Source organism: Natrix helvetica (assembly GCF_964273705.1).
Source record: "Natrix helvetica genome assembly, chromosome: 2".
In the NCBI taxonomy this organism is placed as follows: domain Eukaryota; kingdom Metazoa; phylum Chordata; class Lepidosauria; order Squamata; family Natricidae; genus Natrix; species Natrix helvetica.
The window spans coordinates 22,608,229-22,619,287 of NC_138552.1; the positions used below are offsets into that span (position 1 = coordinate 22,608,229).

The 11,059-nt window shown below is 42.7% G+C and overlaps 1 protein-coding gene across 2 annotated transcripts in view; it reads right to left on the bottom strand.

Annotated features, from left to right (window-relative positions):
• TTC33 (tetratricopeptide repeat domain 33) overlaps nucleotides 1–7,463 on the bottom strand; it is a 43,693-nt gene extending 36,230 nt beyond the window's left edge. For both annotated transcript variants that reach the window (XM_081943027.1, XM_081943026.1), the window contains exons 1-2: nucleotides 7,140–7,463; nucleotides 5,529–5,758 (exon numbers count right to left, since the gene is read on the bottom strand). In XM_081943027.1, the coding sequence (XP_081799153.1) occupies nucleotides 5,529–5,749 (221 nt within the window). In that variant the 5' untranslated portion in view covers nucleotides 5,750–5,758; nucleotides 7,140–7,463. The remainder of the gene's footprint in view (nucleotides 1–5,528; nucleotides 5,759–7,139) is intronic.
• Nucleotides 7,464–11,059: the final 3,596 nt, after the last annotated feature.

Sequence of the window (11,059 nt, forward strand, 5' to 3'; positions counted from 1 at the left end):
GCTAGTCTAACCTATTAGAATAAGAACAGATTTATACACTGACATAAAAAGCATTTAACCAAATTGGAAACTACAAAAATCCTACAAACACCCCCCCCCCTACAAACTAGATACCTTCCTAAAAGAGGATTGTGTCACCAGAAAATTATGCTTCCAAAGATATACAGGTAGAACTGAATACATTTCATGGGGCAAGCAAAGTATGAAATGAACTTTAAAAAGTACTCATTTTTTTTCTTTTTAGCATTTCACAACCACAGTGGTGAATGATCTAAATACAGGTAGTCCCTGGCTTACTCCTCGGCAGAAGGAGTACAATAATTTCCTATTGATGAATACAATAGTTTCACACTTAAGATGCTTGCTCCAAATCAAACTGACATAATTGTATGTATGTATGTATGTATGTATGTATGTATGTATGTATGTACAGTATGTATGTGTGTGTAGTATATATGTATGTATATGTATGATTTTATTAAATTATATTTTATATGTTTTATATATGTGTGTGTAATGTATGTATATGTATATAATTTTGTATGTATGCATGTATGTATGCATGTATATTCATTCATCCCTTACTATTAAGGAATGTATGTGTCTACTCAAGTGCTTGACAAATTTCACAAAATAAAAGGAACCTATTTCTTAAAAATACTGCATAAAAGTAGGTGCTACTGCCATCTTGTGGCTAGTTACATTACAATTTTTGGAGGGTTCCAAATTCAGGGATCATATTCCGTAGTTGCACATTACAATTTGGCTTTTGTAGGAGACCTCCAGGACAATCGAGGGCTGAAGGATGGATTGGAAAATTAAAAAAAAAAATCCCGGAAAAAGCCAATGGCAAACTATTTCTATTTTGTTCACAAAGAAATTACAGAGACATATATAGTTTATCAGATCGAGTCAAACTCATTTACCTTTTTATTTTATATTAAAAGCCAGTCTGAAGAAAGGTATTCGGAAGGCCAAGACTGATTATAAGAGGAAGACTGAGGATCATTTGTATAGTAATAACATGAGGCAGGTCTGGCGAGGGATTCAACAAATTACCAACTATCAACCGACCAATGTCATCCCTGCTGAGGGGGATGCTTCGTTGGCAGAAGAGCTGAATCATTTCTTTGCTCGCTTTGAAGTGGAGACATCAGAGACAGCTTAAATACAGCCAACAGCCCATTGTGGCCCTCACCCCATTGTGGAGAAAGAGGAGGTGAGAAGCATTCTGAGGGCTGTGGACCCTAAAAAGGCTGCTGGTTCTGACGGTATCTCTGGCCGAGTGCTTAAAGACTCTGCTGATCAGTTGGCTGGAGTCTTTACCAGAATTTTCAATCGGTTTTTATCCCAGTCCACTATTCCATCTTGTTTGAAGGCTTTCACTGTTCCACTGCCAAAGTAGTTCCTTATCAATAACCTCAACAATTACAGACCAGTAGCACTCACTCCTATCATCATGAAGTGCTTTGAGAAACTGGTCTGCCAGAATGTCATTTCTGGCCTTCCGCATACATTTGATAAACACCAGTTTGCATACAGAAGAAATAGATGCTATAGCCGTCACTCTTCACACTGCTCTGGCTCATTTGAAACAGCAGGGGGGGCTATGTGAAGATGCTTTTTGTAGATTTTAGCTCTGCCTTTAACACAGTAATTCCACATAGACTAGTGTCTAAACTTATGAATCTTGGACTTTCTTATTCAATCCGCTCTCAGAGGGTCAGATTAGGCAATCATATCTCTTCAGCCCTTATTCTTAACACTGGTACTGTATTGATATGCCATTATGTTTGTAAAACACCAAAGCTATTTTATGACAAATCATAAAATAATGTACAATGCAAAGAGGAGGATATGGAACAGATATCACCCAAGGAATTTAAGACGTGTAAAATTTAGAACAGACAGAAGGAAAGATTTCTTCCTACAAAGCAGAGGTGATATTCAGCAGGTTCTGACCAGTTCTGGAGAACCTGTAGCGGAAAGTTCGGAGTAGTTCGGAGAACCAGGAAATACTACCTCTGACTGGCTCCACCTAATCTATTCTTTGTCTCCTCAGTCCCAGCTGATTGGAAGGAAATGGGGATTTTGCAATAACCTTCCCCTGGAGTGTGGAGGGAATGGAGATTTTACAGTATCCTTCCCCTGCCACACCCACCAAGCCATGCCACGCCCACCAAGCCATACCACGCCCACCAAGCCATGCCACGCCCACCAAGCCATGCCACGCCCACCAAGCCATGCCCACAGAACCGGTAGTAAAAAAATTTGAATCCCACCATTGCTACAAAGCATAGCTGAAGAACAGAATTGCTGAAACCAAATGGCCACCTGATATGTGTCACAGGTAATTCACTATCTGGAATCTCACAGAAAGCATTAGACCTGCCCCCCAAACTAGTCTTGACAAATTAGAGCCACAGTCAATTACTGCTGACATTCTAGGACTGCAAAGGCCAGGACTACAATCAACCTACCGTATTTTTCGGAGAATAACACACACCTCCCCCCCCACACACACACACACTTTAAAAGAGGGTGAAAATTTGGGTGCGTCTTATACACTGAATGTAGTCCCACTCATCCACCAGCCCCCACCCCTTGGCCTCTGCCTCCCAGCAATTTACCTCTTTGCAGCAAACGGTGGCTTGCAGAGGCTTCAATAAGCTATAGCAATCCCTGCAGCCTCTAACAGCTGATGATCCAGAGAAATTGAAAGTGAAACTAGCTGTTTGCTCCACATGGCAAATTGCTGGGAGGCAGTTTTTTTTTTCTTGTGCTAATCAGGCTGTTGGCTGCAAGGAGGTAAGTCAGTGGTGGGCAACCTTTTTTTTCAACCGAGTCAAATCTCGCCAAAACCACGATTGAAATTTATTTTGAGAGCCACATTTTTAAAACCGAAAATACATAGGATGGTACACTGTTTTTAGTTTCAATAAGTTTTTATTGAGAATATTCTGCATGCAAGTATCCACATAGGTCGGGAGGATACAAATAACACAACTAATAAAACAAAAACTTTAGAACGATATTATTTATCGATAACGTTAAATTCCGTAAAGTTTGCCTTACAATGTAGAGAAAATTACATCCTGACAATGACTGACAAAGTCACAACCACTAATGTGAACATTGGCCTTGCATTTCCTTGGATAGTTTGAGTAAGTCAGGTTTGTATGTTGTTGTTTTTAATTTCATCTCTCTCTCTCCCACTTTCTTTCTTTTTTTCTTTTTCTTTCTCTCTCTCTCTCTCTCTGGCTCTTTGTCTCTCCCTCCCTCCCTCCCTCTCTGTCTCCCTCTGTCATTTTCTCTGGGTGTCTATCTGTCTGTCTCTCTCTCTGTATCTCTGTCTCTCTCTCCTCCTTCCCCCATCTCTGTCACTCTGTGTGTGTGTGTGTCTGTCTGTCTCTCACTCACTCACTCACTCTGTGTGTGTGTGTGTCTGTCTCTGTCTCTCCCTCTGTCTCTCTCCCTTCCCTTCCTCTCTCTCTGTCACTCTGTGTATGTGGGTGTGTCTGTCTCTCACTCATTCACTTAATCACTCACTCTGTGTGTGTGTCTCTCTCTGTCTGTCTGTCTATCTTTCTCTCCCTCCCTCCCCCTCTCTGTCTCTCTCTGTCTGTGTGTGTGTTTGTGTGTGTGTCTGTCAGTCTCTCTCTGATTCCCTCCCTCACTCCCTCTCTCTGTTCCTCTCTCTGTCTGTCTGTCTCACTCACACACACACACACACTGTGGTCACCTTGTTGAGTGTTCCAATCACATTTGAAACACTCAACAACTGGCCTGCATTTATGGTATTTTGCAGCATTCTGCAGTCATAGGACCAAAATTTTGGTCCTATGACTGCAGAATGCTGCAAAATACCATAAATGCAGGCCAGTTGTTGAGTGTTTCAAATGTGATTGGAACACTCAACAAGGTGACCACAGTGTGTGTGTGTGTGTGTGTGAGTGAGACAGACAGACAGACAGAGAGAGGAACAGAGAGAGGGAGTGAGAGAGGGAATCAGAGAGAGACTGACAGAGTCTGACAGAATCATAGAGGTATTTTTAACTACCAGGCAGCGGCGTTTTGCCTTGGGGGGCTCCTCAGAACATCCCAAGACTTCGGAGGGAAGCTTACAGCCCGGAGCAGGAGCAAAGCCCCTTTCCCAACTGGCCCTTCCTCCCTCGGAACGCTTCGAAGGGAAGCTTCTGCAAAAGCCCGGGCGAGTGACAAGAAGTTCCCGCCGTTACGAAGTCTCCGAGGCTGTAATTTTCTGAGCTGTGCGCGCGCGCCTGTTTTCCACGGTGTAGAGCAACGGCGAGCCATGACTCCGGGGGCCATCCGTGAAGATGAGGAACGTGAGGGGGGACCCTGCCCCCCCACTGATGGCCTCCGGAATCATTGCTCGCCGCTGCTCCACACCGTGGAAAACATAGGCGCAATTACAGAGGCTAGCTGCAGAGTCCTGACTTTTGGGGCGGCCGCCCGAGAGGAGGGAGGGGAGCGGGCGCCCGGCACACAGAAGAGCCACATTAAAGGGTGTAAAGAGCCGCATGTGGCTCGCGAGCCGCGGCTTGCCAACCACTGAGGTAAGTCAACAACTATAAATGTCTATAGAATGTTCAAATTGTTAGACTTATTTTTTAAAGACTGCTTTATTATTGTTCTAGACAACTTAACAAAATGAAGAGGCTTTTTAAAATAAATGCTTGATCTGAAGAGGCCCAGTGCTATTTTTTAAAAAAACTGCTATTCTTTTAAATAGCAGGGAATAACTATGCTTCCAGAAAGCACATTTTAACAGCGTCTGTACAAGTATAGTCTGAAATATAACACTACAAACAGTGTATATTGTCTGTACTGTTTGTTGCAAGAAGGCAAATTGCTGGGAGGTAGAGGCAGATATTTTCCCCTTGTTTTCCTCCCCAAAATCTAGGTGCATCTTATACTTCGGAGCATCTTATACTCCGAAAAATACGGTATTTCCTTTTTACTTTCAGAGCTAACTATGAATCAATCTATTTTTATTCTGACTTGATCACTAATTGTATTTAGTAGCACACTCTGGTACAAAATATGGTTAATATTGAGATTGGTGATCATACTCACCAAAGTTACTACAGAAACTGCATAGTGTTAGTAATGGAGAAAGAAGAAAAGAGATGAATGTTTCCTAACTATGGTTAGGTGATTAGAATAGTAAAGCTTAGGCTTAGCAAGTTGACACTTCAAAACCCATGAGATACTCCATAAAAGACATTGACTAACTTCACACTTGCACTAAACAGTAACAGAATTTCTCTCATTTTGAGTAAGTTGTATGAATCCTGAACCCTAGTACAGTGATACATAAGCCATGTTTTATAATGACACTACTATGTATGAATCCAGCCACTGTGGATTATTTAATCAATACTTAGATCTTTACAAACATCAATATAACATTAATATCAACACTGTTTTAAATAAAACAAAGGGTAACATGCACAACTACCTAATATGGAATAGGACATACACATCTAGAGGGAAAAACTCCATACCTTCCATTTTCAGCTAAAATTGCACCTTCATCCTTCAGAAGTTTACTTTGGGCTACACAGTCTTCCAGAAGAAGCCCTTTTTTCCTTTTGGCCTCATGAAGACAATCAACTTCACTATTATCAACCAGGACCTGTTCATCAGCAGCCTGAGCTTCGAATTGCTGGGATGTTACCTTAGATACCTTCTCACCAATCTTTCTCTTCCATCCAAAGGAAGCCATTCCAGGAAACTGAGAAGAATGCACATTTTATTATTGGTATAATTTTCATCTATATGTAAACACATCTATTTCAATTTATCACATCAATTTACATAGGTAATCCATATTATGTAAGCAATCCAGCCTAACTGACAAATACATTTGCTCAAAAAAAAAGCCTTCATTTCTGCTAACAAAATCAGCTTATAATTTATCATTTTGCTATCTACAGGTGTTCAAATGAATTACAAGCAACATCACAGTTGCTGGCTGGGGAATTCTAGGAGTTGAGAGTCCCTAGGTCTTAAAGTTCCAGGTAAAGGTTCCCCTCGCACATATGTGCTAGTCGTTCCCGATTCTAGGGGGCGATGCTCATCTCCATTTCAAAGCTGAAGAGCCAGCGCTGTCCAAAGATGCTTCCGTGGTCATGTGGCCGGCATGACTAAACACCGAAGGTGCACGGAACGCTGTTACCTTCCCACCAAAGGTGGTTCCTATTTTTCTACTTTCATTTTTACATGCTTTCAAACTGCTAGGTTGGCAGAAGCTGGGACAAGTAACAGAAACTCACTCCATTACGCGGCGCTAGGGATTCGAACCACTGAACTGCCGATCTTTCTGATCAAGAAGCTCAGAGTCTTAGCCACTGGATTCCTATTTTGCTTATGTATAGGCTTCCAGATGAATTAAAAGCAACATCATAGATGCTGGCTGGGGAATTCTAGGAGCTGGGAGTCCTAGATCTTAAAAGTTCCAGAAGTTGGCTTAAATCATAAAATGCTATTCTTTTAAGTTCATGGACATTAATACTATTATTTTCAAAGTACCCTTCAGCAAAAGACAAAGCTTAGACCTACGTCAGCTGCTTATTTATACCCAAGAGGATTCAGACAGTCAAGGTTCAAGGGCCAATTTCAGCATTCCCACCCTTCAGGTTTCCTAAATTTCCAAACACCTGAAGAGCTATTCATCTGCAAATAATATTTTCCAGTATAGGACTGACAACAGGCAGAAGCTTTGTCATTGCTGGAACCATGATAGGCATTTTGCCATCCTTGAACTACAACTCCCAGAAGGTCTCGCGGTGGGACTTAAGAGAGTTATGGTTTCTTAAAGCAGGGGTCCCCAAACTTGGCAACTTTAAGACTTGTGGACTTCAACTCCCAGAATTCTCCAGCCAGCAAAGCTGGTTAGAGAATTCTGGGAGTTGAAGTCCACAAGTCTTAAAGTTGCCAAGTTCGAAGACCTCTGTCCTAAAGTCTTGGGAATACAAGGCAGCCATCATGGGCGAAGAGCTGCTTTTCAAATATCCCATTTCATTACATAATGAAAATGCAAAAAGGTGAAATAAAGGCCTTTAATTTGAAGAGAAACGGACAGAATCCAGTGGAAAGAAGGGTAGCCTGATTACCTGGAAGCTCCCCTCTCCAGCGGTGTCTTCCTAGCCTCCGTCGTTCGTAGGGTAACCACCAATCGGAAGTGGAAATCCCGGAAATAGTAGCGCTCTGGGCAATGTCACAAACTCTATGCTCAATTTCTGCTTTTTGGGGGGGGAGGGGGGAGGACGTCTGTTCTGGCGACAGGAAGAAAAAGAGCCGGGATTGGGAAGCCCCAGTAAACGAAAAATACGTTCTGTGTACCGGCGAGGAGGCCATTCGTTATGTTTATAAAATTAAGAGTAGAGGAACTTTAGAGTTCCATAGCGTGCCTTATTGTGGGGTTGCATCGCGGAGCCTATTGGGTATTGTAGTGTGTTATTATGATCAGGTGACCGAGACGGATTGCTACTATTGGCTAGCATCAGAACTTCAACCGTCCCACTTGCTGCGTAGCACGTGTTGCGGCTTTGATTCCTTTGCTTTCCTGTGAATTGGGGAACGACGGTCCCTTTATGATTTGTGGACTTCGACTCCCAGAATTCAATTCCCTGAGCAATACTATCTCAGGAATTCTGGGAGTTGAAGTCCACAAGTCATAAAAGGGCCATCTTTCCCCACTCTTGCTTTACTGGGTTAAGATCCTCTCCACACAATCCTCACGTTGGCAGAGTCAATGTGAAATGTATAGCCCCTTCGCCAATCAACATTCGTCCTCTATTTTCCATTTTTTGTTATCTCCGACAGTAGCATGGTCTTTATGTGCAAATTAAACAAATGGTGAATTGCTGCCCTCACTCTTCATGGCACTTGCGGGTGGGGGAGGCGTATCTGTCAAAGGGTTGTACCAATTTCTCAAACATGAACCTTGAAATTTAGAGGGGAATACCTTGTTTATAGCTTGGTAAACTATAAGCAAGGGACACGGTGACTCAGTGGCTAAGATGCTGAGCTTGTCAATCAGAAAGGTCAGCAGTTTGGCGGTCCGAATCCCTAGTGCTGCATAACGGGGTGAGCTCCCGTTACTTGTCCCAGCTTCTGCAAACCTAGCAGTTCGAAAGCATGAAAAAATGCAAGTAGAAAAATAGGAACCACCTTTGGTGGGAAGGTAACAGCGTTCCATGCACCTTTGGCATTGAGTCATGCTGGCCACATGACCATGGAGATGTCTTCGGACAGTGCTGGTTCTTCAGCTTTGAAATGGAGATGAGCACTGCCCCCTAGAGTCAGGAACAACTAGCACATAAAGGGAACCTTTACCTTTACTTAAGCTATAAACACCTGAGCTTCTAAAGAATAGTAAAAATAAAGTTTTTTTATTTATTTATTTATTTAAAGTATCTCTAAAACTGTGTCCAACCTTGGCAACTTTTAAGACTTGTGGAATTAAAGTCCGCAGATCTTAAAGTTACCAAAGGTGTACACCCCTGTCTTAAAACAAGCTTGATTCCAGGTAATTTCGTGATAAATTGGGGTAAATTTCTTGACAGCAGTAAGGAGATTGCCTTCCTCTAGCATGTTTTGTAAATTATCAATCAAAACCATAGTTGTAGGATTTGGGATGATCTCCCATATAATTAATAATTAAATCCTACTCTGGATCAATAGTACAATAATGCAATAGCAGAGTTGGAAGGGACCTTGGAGGTCTTCTAGTCCAACCTCTTGCCTAGGCAGGAAACCCTATACCATTTCAGACAAATGGTTATCCAACATCTTCTTAAAGACTTCCAGTGTTGGGGCATTCACAACTTCTGGAGGCAAGCTGTTCCACTGATTAATTGTTCTAACTGTCAGGAAATTTCTTCTGAGTTTTAAGTTGCTTCTCTCCTTGATCACTTTCCACCCATTGCTTCTTGTAATAGTTTTACTCCCTCTTCTTTATTTATTTATTTATTTATTTTACCGTGCTTCTAGACGCCCCCTCTCCCAAAAGGGACTCGGGGCGGTGTACAGTCCATGTAAAGAATATATCAAAATACAATAAATAGAATTGAATATGTACAGTTAGAATGGAGGAGGTTAAAAATAGAATTAAAAGAACTGTACAGAGCCAGTATATATAAATATAATTTTAAACCCTAAAACACACACAAATTAAATTAAAAACAATACCCCTAAAATAACCAGTTGATAGTACATTTACCAGGAGGAACAGTTGTAATTATGCCAGGCCCGCTAATCGGAACAGGTGAGTCTTCAATTTTTGCCGGAAGGAGCGGAGGTCAGTAGTGGTTCTGATGTCGGGGGGGAGGTCATTCCAGAGGGTTGGGCCCATCACAGAGAAGGCCCTACTCCTTGGTGTCGCCCGTTGGCATTGCCTAGTGGACGGTACCAGGAGAAGCCCCTCCCTGTGTGAGCGAATTGGCCGCAGGGATGTATGTGGGAGGATGCGATCCCGCAAGTAACTAGGTCCCGTGCCATGGAGCGCTTTAAAGATGGTAATCAGCACCTTGAAACGCACCCGAAAAACCACAGGTAGCCAGTGCAGCTCGCGCAGGAGAGGTGTTACGTGGGAGTACCTCGTACTCCCCATCACAGCCCGCGCGGCTGCGTTCTGAACTAACTGCAGTCTCCGGGCGCGTCCCAAGGGCAGCCCCATGTAGAGAGCGTTGCTTTGTGGCAACCCCTGAGTTATTGGAACACTGCTATCATGTCTCCCCTAGTCCTTCTTTTCACTAAACTAGACATACCCAGTTCCTGCAACCGTTCATGTTTTAGTCTCCAGTCCCTAATCATCTTTGTTGCTCTTCTCTGCACTCTTTCTAGAGTCTCCACATCTTTTCTACATTGTGGTGACCAAAACTGAATGTATTATTCCAAGTGTGGCCTTACCATAATGTAATACCATAAAGTGGTATTAACACTTCACGTGATCTTGAGTCTATCCCTCTGTTTATGTAGCCTAGAACTGTGTTGGCTTTTTTGGCAGCAGCTGCACACTACTGGCTCATATTTAAATGGTTGTCCACTAGGACTCCAAGATCCCTTTCACAGTTACTACTACTGAGCAAGGTACCACCTATACTGTACCTGTGCATTCCATTTTTGTTGCCTAAATGTAGAACCTTACACTTTTCACCATTGAATTTCATTTTGTTAGATAGTGCCCAATGTTCAAGTTTGTCAAGATCCTTCTGTATCTTAAGCCTATCCTCTGGAGTGTTGGCTATTCCTGCCAGCTTGGTGTCATCTGCAAATTTGATGAGTTCCCCATTTATTCCCTCATCCAAATCATTGATGAAGATGTTGAAGAGTACTGGGCCTAAAACAGAGCCTTGGGGTACTCCACTGCATACAGCCAACACAGATCCCCTTTAGATGACTTTAGCTTCCCTGTCCAGAGAGAGCAGCTGCCAATCAGAAAAAAAATTATACTGGGCTTGGTCAGGAATAGGCAATCTGGTCTGTCCCTTCCAGTTATCTCACACTACTAAACCCATTATTCTGCAAGTCCCTTGGACTGCAAGGCAATCAAACCAGTCAGACCTAGAGATCATCAACCCTGACTGCTCTTTAGAAGGCCAAATCCTGAAGATGAAATTCAAAAAACTTTGGCCACCTAATGAGAACGACTCACTTGAGAAGAGCCTAATGCTGGGAAAGACTGAGGGCAAAAGAAGAAGGGAACGACAAGATAATGAGGTGGCTGGATGGAGTCACCAAAGCAGTAGGTGTGAGCTTAAATGGACTCCAGAGGATGGTGGAGGACAAGGTCTGGAGGAACGTTGTCCATGGGGTTGCGATGGGTCGGACACAACTTCGCAACTAAAAACAACTAGACTCATAAACTACTAAGGCTGATGGGAGTAATAGGATACCAGGCTCTCAAGCCTGGACCACAAGGACTGACAATAATATGATACATCCACCTCTGGTTTCACCAGAGTCCTCTGCATTACAAAGGTGTTTCATGTGTACTTACCTATAACTTACTCACCAAATCACCTGAGCC